Below are 21,303 nucleotides of genomic sequence, written 5' to 3' on the forward strand. Positions count from 1 at the left end.
AAAATATGTCCATATGAATGTATGGTTGTTTTGGTAAGTTTGAATAATTGAACATATGAGTTGATATGTCATCTATAAGACTTAGTTTTGGCTTGATTTGAATGTTTTATATTGGCTTGTGAAAGTGTTAAAGTGTTGATGTAGGTGGAATACAAATTGGGGCTTGGAAATGGCCTTATTTTATCCACATGGGCATAGCCATGAGTATGTGTCTCAGCCGTATGTGACACACGGCCTAGCACATGGGCGTGTGACTTGGCCGTGTGTTCCCTGCATCTTCAAAATTTCAAAATAGAATGCTCAGAATTGATCACATGGCCTGGCACACGGGCATGTGGCTTGGTCGTGTGACTTAAGTCAGAGAGTTACATAGGTACGAACATGGGCTGGGACATGGGCGTGTGCTCTATTTCGAATACCCACACAGCCTGAGACACAAGTATGTCTCTTGACCGTGTGAGTCACATTGCCTGACCACAGGGGCGTGTGTTCCCTGTATCTTGGAAAAATTTTGAAATTTTGCAAAAAATTCTCTGAGTTCTCGATTTAGTCCCGATTTGATTCAAAGGTTTATTTTGATCCTCAAGGACTCGTATAAGAGACATATGATTGATTTTTGATATGAATGTGAAGTGATATGAAATGTATGTATTTAATTTGTAAATTTCGTTAATACACCGTAATCATGTTCCGGCGACGGATATGGGTTAAGGTGTTATAATATAATTGAATTTAGACTACGTAGTTAGATGGTGGAATACATAATGATTATACCCTTAATTTTAAAATGTTATTTAATATGAGGGTGGTCTGCATGACATCATGATAATTATTATGAAGTATGGGAAGTGTTGACATGTAAAAAAAAAGGGGGGGGGGGGGGGACGGTAGAGAGAAAAAAAGACTCTAAAACATTTTAATTTATGTTTTTTTATTTCTCTTCATTTTCTTTTCACTTCTTCATTCGAAAAGAACCGATCATGGCTGCATGTAGGGGATAAAACATTGGTGATGCTAAACTCTTGAAACCAACCGGTAAATTTCCTTGCATTTCATGATTTACTATAGTTTATTGTTGTTTGGAGTTGAGAAAGATGATGGGAGGATGCATGGGAGTGACTGAATGCTCTTAGGAAATAAAAGAAGAATCCTTTGAATTTTTTTTAGTTCAACTGTTGGTTGTTGCAAGCATTTCTTCTTCTAATTAAAAAAAAATATTTGACTTTATTAGCTAAGGGAGAATAGAGAAGTGGCAGCAAGAAAAGGAAGGAAATTGCATGAGGTTAGAATTGATTTGGGGGTAAATTTTAATAAAGTCTTTGAAACTTTCTTTATGTTTCATAACTGCATGAAGTAATATAAATTCCTTATGCATTTATGTTATCCAAATTTGAATGAATTAAATATGTTTTTGCATGAATGGTTTCTGGGCTTAAATTTATCCATATTTAGATAGACTGAATGTGATATCAACTTAACAAATTTAATGTTGTGCGATGTTAAATGCTATGCAAATTTTTGACAAATTGATGGTAAGGTCAGCATATTAAATGTCATAAATTGTCTCATTTATGTTATTCAAAACAGTTTTTGCATGGAGAGTTATTGGCAAAGGATCATATGTTTAATGTGCCTTATTCATGGCTACCTAAAACAACCTATATATGTTAAAATTTCAACACTCACATGAGTGCGTAATAGATCTTAATTATACTGTCTGAGCAGCCCAACATGTTAGAATTTCAGCATTTATTTCAATGAGTTAGAATTTCAACATTTATTTCAATGATTCCTATTTTATATTTTTATATATATTTAATTATTAGATTTCTACAGGTAACCTCAATGACTCAATTAAGTTGTTCAAAATAGTCCGGTACATGTAAATTATCAGCATCCATGTGAAGCAATTAAATATTTTCTTTAATGCTAATAATTTACATCCGAAGTTTGAAGGATGATTGGAGGTGAGGTGGTTGTGGACGTATGTTAGTAATAGGGGAATAATGGTTTCTGTAAGTTTCCTTGGAAAAGAAAATTGTGTTTACATGCTAGGCAAGTTAATAATTCTTCTAGGATAGGAAATTTACATGATCATTTCTTTAATTTCGAGTGGAAATTGATGGTCTAATACTATTGCCAAATGTTGGATTAACATATTTCATTGTGTTTTGAAAGGTGCCACCGATTGTAATTAAGCAAGTTGACAGCATCTTAATTAAATTAATAATGCCCAATTGATATATGTTTAAACTATTTGGTTACTATGTTTATAACATTGGTTTATTTGAGTTGGAATAATGTTGCCCAATTTGTGAGAGCATTGAGATGGCTTGAATTGGCTTAAAGATTTGGTTTGTTTGAACAAATTATGGCTGTCCACATGAGGTTTAATGATAATCATTGGATGTGTGTAATGTGGTTTAATTGGTGATTTTATGGCTGAAAAATTAGTGAATAATGAGGTTGTTTGAATAATGAAAGAATGATGTTTGTTTTGGACTTAATAATGTTGTCCAATATGTATATTTAGGGTTGTCCATTTTGTGCATAATGGGTGGTCTGAATAAATGTATTAAAACGTATTTCAAAATTGCATGTGAAATTATTTGTCTAAAAATAAATATTAAATTATTGGACGAAAGTGTATGGCTAGAAGTTAATTGAAATAATGCATTTGATTATTAATTAGATTGCATGCTTGGTTGTTACCCTAATTGGTGTCTTAATAGTTTTAAATGTGTATTTTTATGCTGACCAATTGATGATGTCTTAATGGCTTCAAACGTTCATTATTATGCTATCTGAATGCTAACCAATTGATGATGCCTTAATGGTTTCAAATGTTCATTTTTTTGCTAGCCGAATTGTAACAACCTGTTTTCAGTGAAATCGAAACAGTGGTTTCAAGACCACAAATTCGAGTCCAAAAAAATTATTTTAATATTATTTTATGGTCTGCATTATGATAGGAATATCGTATAAAAAGTTCGTTGAGAAAATTTACCGATTACATGATTAATTGATAAAAGGACCAAATTGCATAAAATGCAAAAGTTAAATTCTAAAAGCTAAAAGGATCAAATAGCTATCTCGGGAATTAATTTGTAAAGTTATCAAAGTAATAGGGTTTTGCCATGGATGAATATGTATGAATTATGAAATTTATGGTAGAAAATGAGAGGTTGTTGATAGATAAACAACTTTTGTAAAGTAAATTTTGATGAAATTGTGATTTAGGGACTAAATTGTAAAAATGTGAAATTTATGGAAAAATTTTGAATTTTATGAATTACTTGGGTTGTAAATGTTACATGTAAAAATCGGTTAGGCTTGAAATAAGGATTAAATTGCATGAATTTCATTTTTCGAGCCTAAGGACAAATCGTCATTAATTAAAAGATAAAGGTAAAATGGTAATTTTGCCTAGGATGTGAATTGAATTGAATATGAATTGTATTAAATTGAGCTAAATTTACTCGTATAGTTCTGGATAGATCAAATACGGAGCTAGATTAAGGTAAAGAAAAAGTAAAGAATTAGTAGCATACGATTCACGAACATTGTCGAGGTAAGTTCGTGTAACTAAATTGTGTATATTTAAATGCTTAAAATGAATGTTCTGTATGTGATTGTATTGTTACTGTGTATATGAAATTAATATTATATCCGCCAATACATGACAAACATCAAGTCCCAATTGAATAAATGAAATTTGATGGATACAAGATTTCCCGTATTGGTTGTGGTCTTGCATATATTACGGACACACCACAGCTCGAAAGAGTGTCCCGTTACCAGCCTTCTTGAGCTTCCCGTTATATTGTTCTTGCGAGCTTCTCGTTAGTAGCTCTTCGGAGCATCCCGATCAGTTGTGATCCTGCATGTGTTACGGATACACCTCAGCTCTTATGAGCGTCTCGTTATATGGCTTTTTGTGAGCTTCCTGATTAATGGCTCTCCTGAGCTTCTCGATATTGGCTCTCTTGAACTTCCCGATATATGGCTATTCAGAGCTCTTGATTAATGGCTCTTCGGAGCTACCCGTTATTAGCTCGAATGAGCTTTCCGATTATGGCTCTTATGAGCTTCCCGTTATATGGCCTGGATAAGCTTCCCGATATACAACTCACATGAGCTTCCTGTTATATGGCTCGAGAGAAGACTTCCTGATTATGTGCTCAAAGGAGTACCCCCCAATATGAATTGACGGATTTCAGTTTTGTACACTTCATGTGTATTACCCTTGTATCCATCGATATTTTAAATGATTCAAAGGGTAAAGTTCTGATGTGAGATGATATGAATTCAAGATGAATTACTATGATAAATACTTGAAATACAAAGATATGATATGTACACATTCATAAACACTTGAAGTGATAAATACATGTATGTGGAAATTGAATATTGATGAGCTCATATATATTTCTTGGTGTTTACTTGAATAACATGATTTTTAAGGATATGTGTTAGGCTTTTAGCCATGTTGTTTGGAATATGTCTTATTTGCTTACCTTTAATGTGATTAAATGGTAAGTTAAATTCCATGTTATACGAACTTACTAAGCATTAAATGCTTACTCTGTTTATTTCTTCTATTTTATAGTATTCAAAAGCTCTAAAGGTTGAAAGCTAGTCAGAGCTACAACACACTATCCATCGGCTCACTTTTGTATAAATAATAAACAAATTTTGGTTATTATGGCATGTATAGGTTATTTAGCCAAAGTTGGAATGTAAATGTTTGATTGATAATAGCCGTTTGAATGGCTTATGTTTAAAATGTTTTAATGTATATATATATATAAGTGGATTTATCATGTTAGAAGTATTGAACTTAATCATGCATAGATGCATTTGGTTATTTAGGTTAATTTGAACATTAGCTAGACATGATAATAAATTGTTATTTGAGGTGCCTAAGAGCACATTAGTTGTGTGTGGTAGTATGTCATGTTTAAGGCATGATTTTGGCTTGATTTGAATGTCTTGAATTGGTTGGTAAATGCATTAAAGTGTTGATATAAGTGGAAGACAAATTGGGTGAGAAATATGGCCTTGGAAAGGGCCTATTTTCGTCTGCATGGGCAGAGACACAAGCGGCAGAGACACAGGCGTGTATCTCAGCCGTGTGTGACGCATGGCTTGGCACATGGGCGTGTGTCTTGGCCGTGTGTCCTCTGCATCTTAAAATTTCAAAACAGAATGCTCAGGATTTTTCACACGGCTTGGCACACGGGCGTGTGGCTTGGCCGTGTGACCCTTGCACCTACACACGGCCTAGCACATGGGCGTGTGACTTGGCAGTGTGACACAAGTCAAAGAGTTACACGAGTACAAACACGGTATAGGACACGACCATGTGCCCAAATTCGAATGGCTACACGGCCTGAGACACAGGCATGTCTCTTGGCCATGTGAGCCATACGGCCTGACCACACGGGTGTGTCCCCTGCACCTTGGAAAAATTTTGAAATTTTGCAAAAAATTCTCTGAGTACTCGATTTAGTCCCGACTTGTTTCTAATGTTTGTTTTGGGCTCGAGGGTTCATATAAAGGACTCATTGAATAATTTCTGACATGATTGTTAAATAATCTAAAATGCTCGTATTTGATCTGTATATTCCGGTAATGTTCTGTAACCCAGTTCCAGCAACGGTTATGGGTTAGTGCTATTACACGAATGTTGTGGAACCCGACTATGAGGTTGGTTGGAGTTTTGTGTCCAATGAGGGACATATCAATTTCATTTTGTTACGTAATGCCATATGATATTGTTGTTTACATTGTCCAAGTTAAGTCAAATTAAATGTGAGAAAGTTCATATGTTATATTTATATTTAAATTGTTATTTATCCAAATTATGAATCATGTGTATATGAATGTTTTGTGATGTGCTTGAAGTATGAAATGAGTATGAGTTAATATGGCCGGTAGTTCAAGGACAAGATGGTGTTTGGAAATAGTATTGTTGACTAAGGTAGTAATAAGGTTGTTATTAGGTAAGTGAAAAGTGTAACACCCCAAACCTGGCCTAGACGTTATGGTCGTATTTGGCAATGTCACACGATAGTGTTTTTAAAACCTCGTTGTTACGATGAAAACATTCCATGTTATTATCTTTGGTAAACCTTTGTTAGAACTTAGGAAGTCGTCTTTATTCATTTAAAACATTTGTTTTGAAACATCCCTCATTGCGGAAGCTTTAATAAAACAGTCTGAGTGATCATGCGTTTAGAAAATACTTTAACTTTTTGATAACCTAATTTCCTACGACCAATAGGTATAAATCCATAAAGTAAAATAAATAAATAAAAACCCAAATTTAAAACCAAAGTCCTAGAGGGTCCTTAAATTACAACCCAAATAATCAATAGTAATCAAATTATAAATCGTAAATTGAAAACCATGAAGTCCAAAAATTAATTACTGTGGTCACTGCTGAGTCCTCCGTCGCACCGATCCATCTAAGTGTAGGGATTACCTGTGCACATGAAACAAAAAGGGTGAGTTTACGTAAACTCAGTGTGTAATCCCGCAGAAACAAACAAACAATCAGTATTCATAGTGCACAATTTAACAGTCTTCGGCCTAAGCCCTTTTCAGTATCAGTGACAGTTTGGGCCTTAGCCTATCTCAGTACAGTGTCAAAAATATAGTAGGGCCTTAGCCCATCACAGTATCAGTAGCAGTAACAGTTATGCAATAGCAAAATCTTACCCAATCAGCATCTACACACCATCTCCATCTAACTCTACACTCCATGTGGGGATATAATCAACCCACCCATCCCTACACTCCAAGTAGTACTAAATGCGGCAAAAAAAAGTAGTTTGCAGCTGAGCTACTAGTAAATTAGGCTTAAAGCCTTTTAGTACACTTCCTCCGAATAACAGCCCCTAACCCAATGCAATGTAACATACAATGGATGATATGCTATTATGAAATTTCAGTACATATATTCAGTTCAGATATTAACATGTTTAGTACAGATATCATTCAGTCAATTTCACACATTTAGGGGGTCTAAGTAGCAGTTACCGACCTTACAGTAGGTTCACAGTCGACTTGGGCGACCCGTGCAACCTTAGAAACATTTCGGAAAAAATGAGCTCACACACCCGTGTGGCCCACTCTGCCCAAATTGGCCTTGTCTGTTTGATCCATTTTTAATGTAGCCCATGCTAGCTAAATATTCATATATGTTTTCGCTATTTACTTATATGTTCATTCAAAGTTGTCTACTTGAGTCATTGTCACTAAATTATTTATATCTTGAGCTACAGAATTCCAAATTAAGATCTGCTTGATGTTTTTGAAACTAGACTCAAATATCTTTCTACCATAAAATTTTTAGAATTTATAGTTTATCAAATAAGTACAGTAAAATCTTCAAATTTATCCCTATTCAATTATTTGACAAATTCAACCTTTCCTTACTAAAAATTATTTATCTCTTAGTACGGAATTTGGATGATGTTTTTGTTTGTTTCTCTTGAAAATAGACTTATTGAGGATTTAAAAATATAAACTTAAGCCCATAATTAATTTTTTTTACAATTTTTGATGATTTTCCAAAGTCAGAACAGGGGAACCCAAAATCATTTTGACCTTGTCTCACAAACTTTATTATATCTTATAATTTACAATTCCGTTGCTTACACTATTTCTTCCATAAAAAACTAGATTCAATAAACTTATTAAACCTCTAACTCAATTTCCAATATTTTTTATGATTTTTCAAAGTTAGACTACTGTTGCTGTCCAGAACTATTTTAGTGCAAAATGTTGATTTCCAAGGTTATAACACCCTTATTTCCTTTCTCTACAATTTTTTTTTGTATTATTTTCTCTTATTTCTCTTATTTCTCGACAGAAAGCAATTTTGGCTTTTCGTCGAATCCTATTTTCTACGTTTCGGCTACACACTTGGTATCATTTCTGATGCGTAAGCACTCCTAAGCTTCCAGAACCTAAAAATCGACTAATATATCTCTAGATTAATCACTTAATTCGTTTTTAATCAACGAATTTCGGAAGGAACTAGACTAAAAACCTAGCAAAACCCTTACCTCGCTTAAGTAACCGACTTCGCACAATCACAGTGTCGATTCAAAACTACCAGCCCCTTGATTAACTCCTAAACACCAACAAGGAATCCTCCTTTTAGAGATTAACCAAGAACAATTAAAAATAGACAAAATTGTTACTTACCAAACACGCGCAACCAACGATGAACAATCAAATCAATTGGAAAAAAAGGAAAGAAACAGAAGGGGAAAAATAATGGAAATTTCGGCAGCAACTAGGGGAAAGAATCGGCAGAGGAGAGAAAAAGAAGAAGAAGAAAAAAACGTCAGAAAAAGTTTGGGGAATTTGAGAGAAAACCGAAACTCTATTATTATTATTTTTTTACAAAAAAAAAGACAATCAGATTATTTTTTGATAACCTCTCCCCAATTATCTCCTAAAATTACTCCTTATTAACCCACTAAAACACAACTGCTCAGATTTTGCCCCAACACAACTCTTAGTCGAAATTGGAGCAAAAATACTGTCTCCACGCTATCATAGAGAATTGAACACAGGACCTCCAACATTCTAACACTCCACTTAACCACCAGACCAGCAGGCCTATTTTGATATAAACTTACCAAGAATTAAACTTAAGCCCTTTGCACAAGGTTAAGGCTTTATTTATAAAAATACCAAAATTTGCCCAAGTAAGGCTTAAACTTGGGACCTCACACACACACCCAGAATACTTAACTACTGAAGCAGATACACACTTATGTGTCACACATAAATGAAATCAAAATTAAAATTTTATGGTGTTACAACTCTACCCCCAAAAGAAAACTTTGTCCTCAAAATTTACTTGGTCAAAACAGATGAGGATACTGCTGACGCATTGCATCCTCAAGCTCCCACGTTGCCTCCTCAGTACTATAATTACGCCACATAACCTTTACTAGAGGGATGAACTTCCTTCACAGAACCTTAATGCGACGATCAAGAATTTGAACCAGCTCCTCCTCAAAGGTCAAGTGTGGCCTCACCTCAATCTCCTCAATAGGAACAATATAAGTAGGATCAGAGTGAACGCCTTAACGTAGAGATGTAGAACACTTCATGAATCCAATCCAACTCTGGAGGTAGCTCCAATTGATAAGCAACTGGTCCCACTCTCTTCAGAATATGATAAGGTCCAATAAACCTAGGGCTCAACTTGCCCTTACAACCAATCCTCAGTACCTTCTTCTATGGCGAGACCTTGAGAAATATGAAGTCCCCCATAGAATACTCAATCTGTCGATGCTTTAGATCTGCATAGGATTTCTGTCTGTCAGATGCCGCTTTCAGACGATCCCGAATCAGTATAACCTTATCCTTAGTCTCCGATACTAACTCAGGACTCAGAACACGTCGCTCACCCAACTCAATCCAACATAAGGGAATGTGACACTTACGGCTATACAGTGCCTCGTATGGTGCCATATGGATGCTAAACTGGAAAATATAGGCGAACTCTGCTAGTGGCAGATAATCCGCCCAACTCCCTCAGAAATCAATAGCACAGCTCCTAAATCTGAGCTTTAAGCTCCACAAGCTCCTTCGGTGCCATTCGATGGAGAGCAATGGACACCGGAGCTGTACCTGAAAGTAGCTCAATCCCAAATTCCAACTCATGATTCAGAGGTAACCTCAGTAATTCCTCTGGAAAGACGTTCAAAAAATCCTTTACCATTATGATATCCTTAACTGTAAATCCCTAAAATCTAAAACACTTACGTAGGCCAAGAATGCCTCACATCGCTTACGAACCATCTTCTCTGCCACCAGTACAGAGATCACTTTAGATAAGTGATTTCGGCATTCTCTAATCATGACTACCTTCTATCTTGCTCAGTCCTTAGTACGGCCCTCTTAGTCACACAGTCCAAGCTAACACGATGCTTGACCAACCAGTCCATCCCCAGAATTAGGTCAAACTTCCCAAATAGAAGCTCCATCAAATCAGCCAGGAATATTGCCCCTTGTACCTCTAAAGGAATGTCCCTATACAGTTTGCTAACTCTAATAAATTGCCCTAACGGACTCAGTACCATAACCTCACTCGTAGTACTTTCAACTGAAATCTCCAAGTTTCCAGATATGTTGCTAGCTATGTATGAGTGAGTAGACCCTATTTCTATCAAGGCAATATACGATACATCAAGAATAAAGAACATACCCGTGATGACATCCGGAGCGTCTCCATCCTCTCGACGACGAGCAGCATAAACTAGGGCCGACTGTCTCGCATCAGCCTGTCTGGTACTTTTTCCCGGTGCTTTCTGCCCACGACCCATACCATTACCACCTTTGGCCTATCCAAGGCCCCTCGGTGGCTGCTACACTACCTTTTGTAGCTGTGCCGTACCAGTATTCGGAGCTTGCATTTGATCGGCTGTAACATCCCGAATTAGGGTTTAGTCAAAATCGTGGTTTTGAGACCATAAATCCAAAATAGAAATAATTATTTTATGATTATTTGATGATCTATGATATGACTTCATGTTTGTGTGAAATTTTCATGAAGAAATTTTATGCCTAAAGTGTCTAATTTGACTTTAGGGACTAAGTTGAATAAGTTGTAAAACTTGTGTTCTAGAAGCTTCAAGCATGAAATTGCATTAGATTATTAATTAGAGGTTCTTAAATAGTAATTTGACCATGTTCTAAAATTTTGGACAAAAATGGGCATGAATAAGAAAATTTTGAAAGAAAAGCCTTAACGGCATTTTGGTTATTTAGTAAATAAAAGAATAAAAAAGGAAAAATCAAGCAAAAATGATGTCTATCTTCTCTAAGGGTGTCAAAATTTTGGGAGTCTCCATAGCTAGGGTTTTCAACATTTTCAAGCTTGATTGTAAGTGCTCTCAAGTCCCCTTTTTAATGTTCTTTACATTTTTGAAGTTTTCATCAACCTATCTAGCTATTTCTACCAATATTTTGAGCTAGGGTTCATGTATGAAATTTGACGCATGTGTGACATGGTTGTATTTTGATGTTTAATAGAGGAATATGAATGTTTGATGTGTGATAAACATCTTTTGCTAAGTGATTTTTAGTGAAACCACCTAAAAAGATTTGTTTGTAAAAGGTGTAAAAATGAGTAGTTGGAATGTGAAATAAAGGAAAATGTGGGCTGATATGAGTTAGAATATGAATCGAATAGGCTTGGATAACCAAGAAATTTCATGCATTTCATTTTACGAGCCTAGGGACTAAAGTGTAAATAAGTGAAAAATTAGGGATAAAAAGGTAATTGTATCAAAGTATGTGTTATAGGTCGATATGAGCAATGTGTGTATTGAACAAGTTAAATTTGGCATTATAGATCAAGAAAAACGTGATTTGGGTCTTGACTGGGGGAAAAAGAAAGTTTACGAGGATTAGGCTCGTTTCTATCATTTTGTACCGAAGTAAGTTCATTTGCAAATTATGCAACATGTACCATACATGATACTTTAAATGCTTTAATATTGCATGTATGGTAAGTATATATATAATAAATGTGATGTTGTACCATGTGTTAATGCTTAAATTTTATTATGAATTATGTTTTGATTATTCCTTGAGTATGTGATTGGTGCTATAAATATTGAAATCGACGTTATGAGTAAGTTTGACCAAAATATGGTATCGAAGAATCCCGTTTGAACCTTAGGAATAGTTTAGGATATAAGTGACATGTCACTAGGAACTGTGTGATCTGAACTCATTGAGTTACGGTCTGAGTTCATGATATATGTGGCATCTGAACTCATTGAGTTATGGTCTGAGTTCATGATTTATGTGACACATGTTTTGGCGTCCTGGAACTGGTCTCACATATTCTACTGGTGGCTAGGTAGTCCGACATGTATTGCGGATACTCGATAGCCTATGTGAGCAGACCCGTGAGTAGCTCGAAAGTGAGCAACATGTGATGTGCGATACGAAGTAGTGTTGGCTACATATGAGACACTTAGGTAGGAGATTCCGATGTATCCGATAGTATTTCAAGTGTTCAACAAGTAGTTCTAAAGGAAGTTCAATACGTCGAAGGCGAGAAAGTAAGTTATTATGTGCAAGTGGCACAAGTATATACATCAAACTCACGAGAATGACATGAGATATGATGAACTTGTGGTAAGAACATATATATATGAGAAATAAGTTTAAGATATTTGATAAAATGCAAGGTTATGTTCGTTATGTTAAATGTTTGATTAATGCTTGTTTAAGTTGCATTTTTTATTTGCATGTAAACCTATTAAGCTTTTGTAACACCCCTAACCCAAATCCGATCGCCGGATTAAGGCTAAGAGGTATTACCAAACTAAACATTTAATTATCTCATTCACATTGTCAATAAACATAAACAGAGATCCAGCTGAAATACATACTGATATTTAAGTTATACGCCATTTTCGTATGGCCAAAATATTTACAATTTCAAACATCGTTATCATCAGTCTAACCTATACATGCGATATTGTCTAACCTATACATGCGATATTGAGTCCAAAATATAACTGTACCAAAAAGATCGATAGTGTGATGAACTGCTGACGATCCCCGAGTCGGTGGCCAAAATCAACAATCTATAAAACAGAGAAATAAAGAACAGAGTAAGCTTTCAAAGCTTTGTAAGTTTTAAGCATCACAAACAATTAAAGACTTATCGAAAATCGAAACATTCATTTAAACAGACTTATTCTCAATTCAAATTACTTCATGGCCGAATACACATAAACATATACATAGATTTCTCAGCACATATTTTTTTTCTACTTAAAGTTCATACGATGCATTTAAATAAATTAATCTCATATATTAACAACATTTGACCGAATAGGTCATTGTTTTACTCGTAGATATAACAATCATTCACACTTAAGTATCATTCTTTAATACTAATAATTCACAAAATAATTGATTGAATGTACATGAGTACATAAAGAAATTTTAACATATAATTCATATACAAATATACCATGACCGATTAAATCATTCTCATATTCGCAAATATAACCATCAATCATATTTATATATATTCTTCTTTGATGCTAATGATTCACTTTGAAATCAATTCACTGATGAGTAAGTAATACGTACTTGAACATCTTAAATGTATAGTACTTACTCGACGATGGTTTACTACGAACATTCAATATCGTAATCTTACTTAACTTCTCGGCATTAAGTCCGCTGGTCTTAGGACTTGAAACCAATTACGGCAAGACAAGCTGCGGGAATTTAAACCCAAGATAATACCAGCTCGAAGCTCATGAGACTTTAGCCCGACATATTTCCAACACGTAGCTCATGGACCTTAAGTCCGGATATAATTCCAGCACATAGCCTGCGGACCCTAAGTCCAGATATAATTCCAGCACATTGCCTGCAGACCCTAAGTCCGGATAAACATCACTGAATGTCATGCATACTTATTCGCAAGAAAATTCAATTCACATAACATCTCACAATCATAGTTTATTTATTCCCTTCGAATAATAGCATAACATGGGCACCATTCATATAACCTTTACTCAATAACATACATAAGAATATATGTCCATTTTACTTTCCAAGCTTAACTTCTAATGTCTATTCGGCTTTAAGCCTTAAACATAAATTATTTGTCACTCAACTATATTCAAATAGAATCAATATATCGTAGTACAGTTATCATACACATATCAAGACATTATCAATTACGTACTAAATGTGACTATTCAAAACTTACCTCGGATATACTTGAACGGTTGCGGAAAGGCTACTCAATTACTTTCTCTTTTCCCCTATCCAACTTCGACCCTCTTTGCTCTTGAGCTTAAATTCAAAAATTTTAAACTAATCATTATTCGACTATTCAAGCATTACTTCAGGAATTTAATATATATATTCGACTTTCACACATATAGGTCATAGTAATTTTATAAGAAAACATTAAGCAACTCATTAACAAATTTTTTTATCAATGTTTACCACATAATCACAAATTCACAATAAGCTGTCTTCCTGAGCAACAGTCACCAAATTATTTATAACTAAAGCTACGAAATTCCAAATCAATTGCCGTAAAATTTCCCTAAAAATAGACTCATATATCTTTTATCCATAAAATTTTCAGAATTTTTAGTTTGGCCAATCAATACCATATTTTTCTTAAAGTTTCCCTTATTTCACTGTTTGAATAATCTGACCACCCTTTACTACGAATCAAATTTCTAATTGTAAAGAAGTCAAAATATGTTCTCGTAGATTTCATTTGAAACTGGACTCATTAAGCTTTAATTACATAGTTTTTTCAGCTTCTAACTCCACTCTCACAATTTATGGTGATTTTCCAAAATCACACTACAGCTGCTGTCCCAAGCAGATTTACTACAATTTACTATTTCACAACTCTTTGCATTCATATTATTTAAACATGTATATCACCAATCAATTTCATCACATATATATAATTTCACTTAAGCATAATCTCAATCCAAACATATCCATTGTCCATATATCAAGCTTACTTAAAGCTATTTATAATCTATTCATATCATTAACCAAATATAGTTATGCAACCAAAACACAAATCATACATACATTATACTATGCATATCCAAATAACTCCAACCATGATCGGATATAACCGAATTTAAACATGAAAATTAAGCCATTTTCGAACTCCTATAGCTCATTCGGCATTTACAAAATCATACCATTAGAATTCATGTACAATACCGAACCTTTAGACATTCAAACATCTACCCTATTCTTTTCAAATCATCTAAAACGGCAATACTCACATTTTAGCATTTAACTACAAAACATTTATTCAAGTAACTAAACAAGTCCAAGTTCGGCTATTACACATATAAATACTATCAAAAAAATTTTAACTAGTTCAAACTTCTCTCATCAACATTTATTCATCAAAACATAAAGAAAATAATCAAATCTCTTTATTAACAACCATGACCGAATGCTCCATTCACCACCCAAATTCAAAATTTTGACATGGGCTAGGTAAGGAACTTGGTAACTAACTTAAAACAAGATAAAATTTCAAAGACTAACATGAATTTCTTACATTAATTAATGCTTAAGATGACCGAATGGTTTTTGCTCCCCTTTTCTTTCTTTACAATCGGCTACTAAGGAAAAAGATGAAACAAACATTTTGTTTTTCTTTTGTTTTCTAATATCTTTTCTTATTTTAATTTTTTTTATTTCATAAATTAAGCCATTACCATTATATAATATTATTATATAATACATATTTTTCTTATCATCATTATCATGGTCGGCCACTACAACTAAAATGGGGAATTTGACATGCAAATCCATTTTTTTACACCATTAATTATTTGGCCATTACAAAAATAACCTATCATATTTTCACAATTTTTTACATAAGTCCTATTTAATAATTTCACTCACAATTAACAATATTAAAGCATGAAATTTTCACACATGCACCTTCACATATAGTAAGCACAGAATATAACATCTAATTATTTTTATGACTCGGTTTTGTGGTCCCGAAACCACTTTCCGACTGAGGTCAAATTAGGGCTGTCACAGCTTTAATGCTTACCCCCCTTCCTTTCCTTTTCTTATAGTGTCGCCAAGCTAGCTCGAGAATCGAAGGACGTTAGAGACTCGATCACACTATCAATTGAATATTTGGTATAGCTAGTCTCATCATTTTGAGTATGGCATGTATAGGGACTTGGTCTTTTTGTAATGTGTCATATTGATTAGCCAAATGAGTTAGCTCATGACAGTATTATGATTATTTTGTATATGTGTGACATCCTAAATTTAGCTCCATAAAATTTAGAAACATATCAAAAATAGGGAATTGACCTAATGGGTAGTCATTAAATGTGAAAGCTTGGAAGTTGGTTGGAGGTCCCAAGTTCAAGTCTCAACTCTTACAAAATAAATTATTATTTTTTTTGCAAATTCCTTTCTTTTTTTTTATGTGTTGGCATCCAAACTTAGTAAACCTAGGTATAAATACATGTTTTTATCAAAATAATCAACCTTTTAAACTATTTTCTTCTACCTTAGCCGTCTCCAACCCCCTCTCCCTCTCTTCACCTTTACTTTTTTTTCTTTCCCCTTTTTCCTCCATTATTGTCGTTACCTACACCTCCCCTTTTATCATCATCTTCTTCTTCTTTTTGCATCAAGATTCGGCACCATCTCTTTTACTATATTGCTGTAATTTTTCCTCAATTAAATAAGCCCCAAATCTAGAATTTTTAACTCCAAGATCGATCCCAAACATCGCCTAGAAAGTGCCATTTTTGTTTCTCTCGACTAGCTTGTGTAAGGTCTCTGCTCTCTTCAATTTCTTAATTGATCTTGTCCATTAAAAACCTAAATTTCCAAATCTAGAATTTATTGGATTTTAAATTTTTTTAAATTTATTTTTCTAGATTTTAATGAGGTTTCAAATTATTTTAAAATTCAGCCCCAATTTCGGCCACCATGGGCGGTGGTACGTGCGCATATGTGTAGAATAAGGGGCTATTTTGTTTCTTGAATCTTGGCCAATTAATTCCAGCCTTAATTTTAGTTCTTGAACCCTCCTAATCATCTATTAAACCCATGTCAATTAGGGAAAAAAACGTTCTTGGTCGTTTGGGCATTCGAATCTCACAAATCGGGAAGCGTAAGTGCGGTTAAGTGTAAAATTAATTGTTGCTTCGACATAGTTGCAGGGTAAATTTTATGGATTGATTAAATGAAAGAATTGAATAATTATTAGCTACTTATTTTCCAGTATATTATGGAATTAGGTGCTGATCCAAACGCTTCGAGTCAATCGTAAAGCCAAAGAACGGTCGTACGTACAGTTCGTATCGATACAACGTAAGGAATCGAAATAGTTGAATTCTTAAAATAGTTATTAATCTGAAAATTTGTTTAAACCCATAAGTGGGTAATTCGGATTTGACTAAGTGGTAAATTGATTTATTTTGTACTGAATTTTGGTTTAGGATCGTATAAAGGGTTATTAAGGAAAATTGGAAGATTCACTAGGGTGCTGCGATAAAGCAAAAAAATAAGGTGTGGGTCCTAAACTTGTAAAATTTGTTTGATAATGATTAATGTTATGTTATATTTTATAATTAGCTTGTTGATTGGTTTAGCATTGCTCATATACGTTGGAGTTTGGCAGACGAGTTCTGGGGAACTTGTGGTGTGTAGCGGATGGTATGGGTAGGATCTCACATGTGCATTTTTCACGATCATGTACATTTGAAAATTATTATTGTTAATGTTTGATCGTGCTTTTAGAACCTCTATGAAATTGCATGTATGAATGCTTAATACTCGTTTAGTCTCACACTGAGCTAGTTAAGCTCACCCCACCTCAACTTTTCAGGTAATGATCGAACTTAGGATCAGAATTGGCATGTAGACCTACAGCAGACTTCAGACTTTACTTCATCATATTATTTTAATTTAATTATATTTTTAGGTTATTTTATTATTATTCTATTTTGGATTGTAATGTTTCTTGAAACTGTGGTTAGGGATTGTTCGAGATTTTGGGGTTTTTCATGCATGCATGACACGCATCTTTGGTATAGATACATGGTTTTTATAATATGTTGAAATGGACAATGCATAATATATGACTGAATTAATAATTTGACTAGTAATGGTACATTTCTACTGCTAAGAAGATAACAAAATGATTTTTCAAAGGCAACACCATCAGTAAGGTTTTACAAAAACTCACCTAATTCGTTAATTTGACCTAAGCAGTGTTGGACTAAGTAGATGGACGTTTTCCAAAGATAACAATAGAAACCGCGATTTTATAAAAAGAAGTACTTGAGGGTTTTTAACTATCATTAAGGTAAGTTCGACACTAAGGTGTCCAATGTGGCCTTCTCAATTCGATCATAATGTCTAGGCCGAGTTTGGGAGGTAACAATATGACCATGAGAGGTAGCTCATATTGATTATTTGGGTTGTAAACCTAATTATTGGTGCATGCATGTAAATGCGTTTATGCTTTAATGTGGTTATGGTCGCTTATGGTTAATGAGTGAGATGGATGACATGTATGTTTGGTGTATGAAATATGATTAATGTGTAAGACAATAAATGTGGTGCAAATGTGTAACTTGAAAGTAGGTTAGGAAAGATGGTAGACAAATATGAAATTGGTGTGGAATGCCATAAGAAAGTATGATAATTTGAATAGGTGATATGTTGGCATCACTAAGTCATAATTTAACCATGAATGTGAATGCTTGAGTAATCAAATGTGCCATGTTGCATACTATGAAGGGAGTGTAAGTATGTGAGTCTTTAAGGATGGCAAATGGCTTGGAAAATAGCCTAGATATTGTCCATACAGTTAGACATATGGTCTTGTGTCTAGGCCGTGTGTGACATACGGCCCACCCCATGGGCGTGTAATCTAACCGCGTGTCCCCTACACCCTAATTATGCAAACCTAGTAGTAAACACACGAGCAGAGACAAGGCAGTGTGTCTCAGCCGTGTGAAGGACACGGCTTTAGGACATGGGCGTGTGCTCAGGCCGTGTGAAGTCTGTATTTAATTTTTGGAATTTAATTCGCCACATGGACCAGGCACACGAGCGTGTGACTTGGCCGTGTGACCTTATTTGGTTGATGATTTCATAGTCAGAGAGTTACACGAGCTAAGGACACGGGTGTGTCCCAAGCCACACGGGCGTGTGTGACCACACGGCCTACCCACACGGGCATGTAACTTTCCAAAGTATTAAAATTTTCTAAGTCTTTCTATTATTTTCTAAAGTTCTCGGTTTATTCCTGAACCACCTTCGATGTATGTTTGGGGCCTCGTAAGCCTATATAAGGGACAATTTCTATATGTATGAATGAAATTGATTTGATATGTGTGCTTGTGTTAAAGTCTGGTAACGTCTCGAAACCTGTCCTGGCCTTGGATACGGGTAAGGGGTGTTACATCGGCCCTCAGCGAACACTTCCTAATACGGTGCTCTAATGACCCACACCACAAGCAAGTCCAGTCCTTTTCCAACACTTGCCCTAATGGCGTCAACCACAATCAGTACATGGCTGCAGTCCAGTAACAGTAATAGGGGGCCCAACTCTAACTTGCCCATCAACTCTGGCCTTTTTCTTAGGCCTTTGTACAGAACTCGAAGGCTCTGAATCCCTCTTGTTCTTACCTCTCTCGTGGTCAGGATTTTGGCGCTCAGCGCGCTTAACCTTCTCGGCAATCTTCGCATTCTCTACCAGTGCAAAAAAATCACGCTCTCTCTGCGGAGCTATCAGGACTCTCAAATTGTCTCTGAGCCCATCCTCAAAATGAATACATCGTTCATACTCAGAGGCCACCATACCTCGTGCATAGTAGCTCAGTCGCAAGAACTCGGCCTTACACTCAGCCACTAATCGATCTCCCTGAGTCAGATTTAGGAATTCCCTTCTACGGGCATCTACGTAGCTTGCCCCCACATATTTCCCCTGGAAGGCGGTCTTAAAGAACTCCCAGGTCAGATATTCAAGCTGAGTGCCCTCTTTAATAGTGAGCCACCACTGATAAGCCTTATCCCTCAACAGTGAGACTGCACCTTTTAATTTCTACTCCGTGGTGCAGTCTAAGTCATCCATGACCCTTTCCGCAGTCTTAATCCAGTACTCGGCCACATTAGAAGAAACTCCAATGACACTTCTGAAGAGCTCAGCTCCATTGGACTGGAGTTGTTCTGTAACCGACCCTTTCCAAAATCCTTAGCATAGCCTAGGACAAGGAGTCATCCCTAGTCATGCGATCTTAAGACCTAGTCTCAGTAGTAAGTGACATTATCGTCTCACTCGTATCCAAATTCAGTTTGCTACCCAGTGAAAAGGACTCAACTCGAGCTCCTCTGTGGCCTCTACCTCGGCCTCTAGTACCCCGTCACCGGATACTCCGTGCGCTCATTGTCTAATCACGTTTATCTGTATTAACATTTTTATGAATCAATTATAGTTTCAATGTTTATTAACAAATATTTTATGTAAAACAGTATCGGTTATTCAGAGTTCGTTTTCATAAATCGCAGTCTCACTACTGTTTTCAGTTTCGCTACAATTTTTAGCATACACTAACTAGAGTGTTTTTAGTACAGTTTACTACCTATAGTAGTTTCAAAATATACTATCTATAACAGTTTTAGTTTAAAACAAATCACAGTTCAAAATACTTATAGGATCGGCGCCGGAGACTCGTGTACCACTTACACAATAAAAACATTTCAAATCATTGGGAAATCAATCAATTTTTCGAAAGCCCATTTTTTATAAAACCCATAATCCACAGCCGAGTTTTGCTACCTGGCTCTGATACCACTTAATGTAACACCCCAAACTCGGCATAGACATTATAGCCGTATCTGGCAATGCCATACGATAGTGTTTTTAAAACCTCGTTGTTACGATGAAAACATTTCATGTAATTATCTTTAGTAAACCTTTGCTAGAACTTAGGAAGTCATTTTTATTCATTTAAAACATTTGTTTGGAAGCATCCCTTGTTGCGGAAGCTTTAATAAAATAATCTAAGTGATCATGCGTTTAGAAAATACTTTAACTTTTTGAAAACCAAATTTCTTAGGACCAGTAGGTATAAATCCATAAAGTAAAATAAATAAATAAATAACCAAATTTAAAATCAAAGTCTCAGACGATCCTTAAATTACAATCCAAATAATCAATAATAATCAAATTATAAATTGTAAATTGAAAACCATGAAGTTCAAAAATTACTTTGATCACCGCTGAGTCCTTTGTCACACCGATCCACTAAGTCTGGGGATTACCTGTGCACATTAAAAAAAAGTGTGAGTCTATGTAAACTCAATGTGTAATCCCGCAGAAATAAACAAAAAATCAGTATTCACGATGGACAGTCTTGGGCGTAAGCCCTTTTCAGTATCAGTGATAGTTTGGGCCTTAGCCTATCACATTTTAGTCTCAAAAATACAGTAGGGCCTTAGCCCATCACAGTATCAGTAGTAGTAACAGTTATGCAGTAACAAAATCCTACCCAACTAACCTCTACACACCATCTCTGTCCAACCCTACACTCCATGTAGGGATATAATCAACCCACCCATCCCTACACTCCAAGTAGTACCGGATGCGACACAAAATGGTAGTTTGTAGTTGAGCTTCTAGTAAATTAGGTTTAAAGCCTTTCAGTACACTTCCTCCGAATAACAACCCTTAACTCAATGCAATGTAAC

General features: G+C 35.2%; 1 protein-coding gene across 1 annotated transcript; it reads right to left on the reverse strand.

Annotated features, from left to right (window-relative positions):
* Window positions 1-19,108: 19,108 nt before the first annotated feature.
* On the reverse strand, window positions 19,109-19,767 carry LOC108477908 (uncharacterized). Its single transcript, XM_017780378.1, has 2 exons — window positions 19,716-19,767; window positions 19,109-19,641 (listed from the first exon to the last, which is right to left on the reverse strand). The coding sequence occupies exons 1-2, from the start codon at window positions 19,765-19,767 to the stop codon at window positions 19,109-19,111; spliced, it is 585 nt and encodes a 194-aa protein (XP_017635867.1).
* Between the last annotated feature and the right edge of the window lie 1,536 nt (window positions 19,768-21,303).

This window comes from Gossypium arboreum, chromosome 8 (genome assembly GCF_025698485.1).
Source record: "Gossypium arboreum isolate Shixiya-1 chromosome 8, ASM2569848v2, whole genome shotgun sequence".
NCBI classification, from domain to species: Eukaryota; Viridiplantae; Streptophyta; class Magnoliopsida; order Malvales; family Malvaceae; genus Gossypium; species Gossypium arboreum.

Bases quoted from the DNA above. Each gene is read 5' to 3' on its own strand.
- LOC108477908 (XM_017780378.1), bottom strand. From the start codon at position 19,767: ATGGAGCTGAGCTCTTCAGAAGTGTCATTGGAGTTTCTTCTAATGTGG. The intron at 19,642-19,715 runs GTACTGGATTAA...TAAAAGGTGCAG, and splicing joins GTTTCTTCTAATGTGGCCGA to TCTCACTGTTGAGGGATAAG.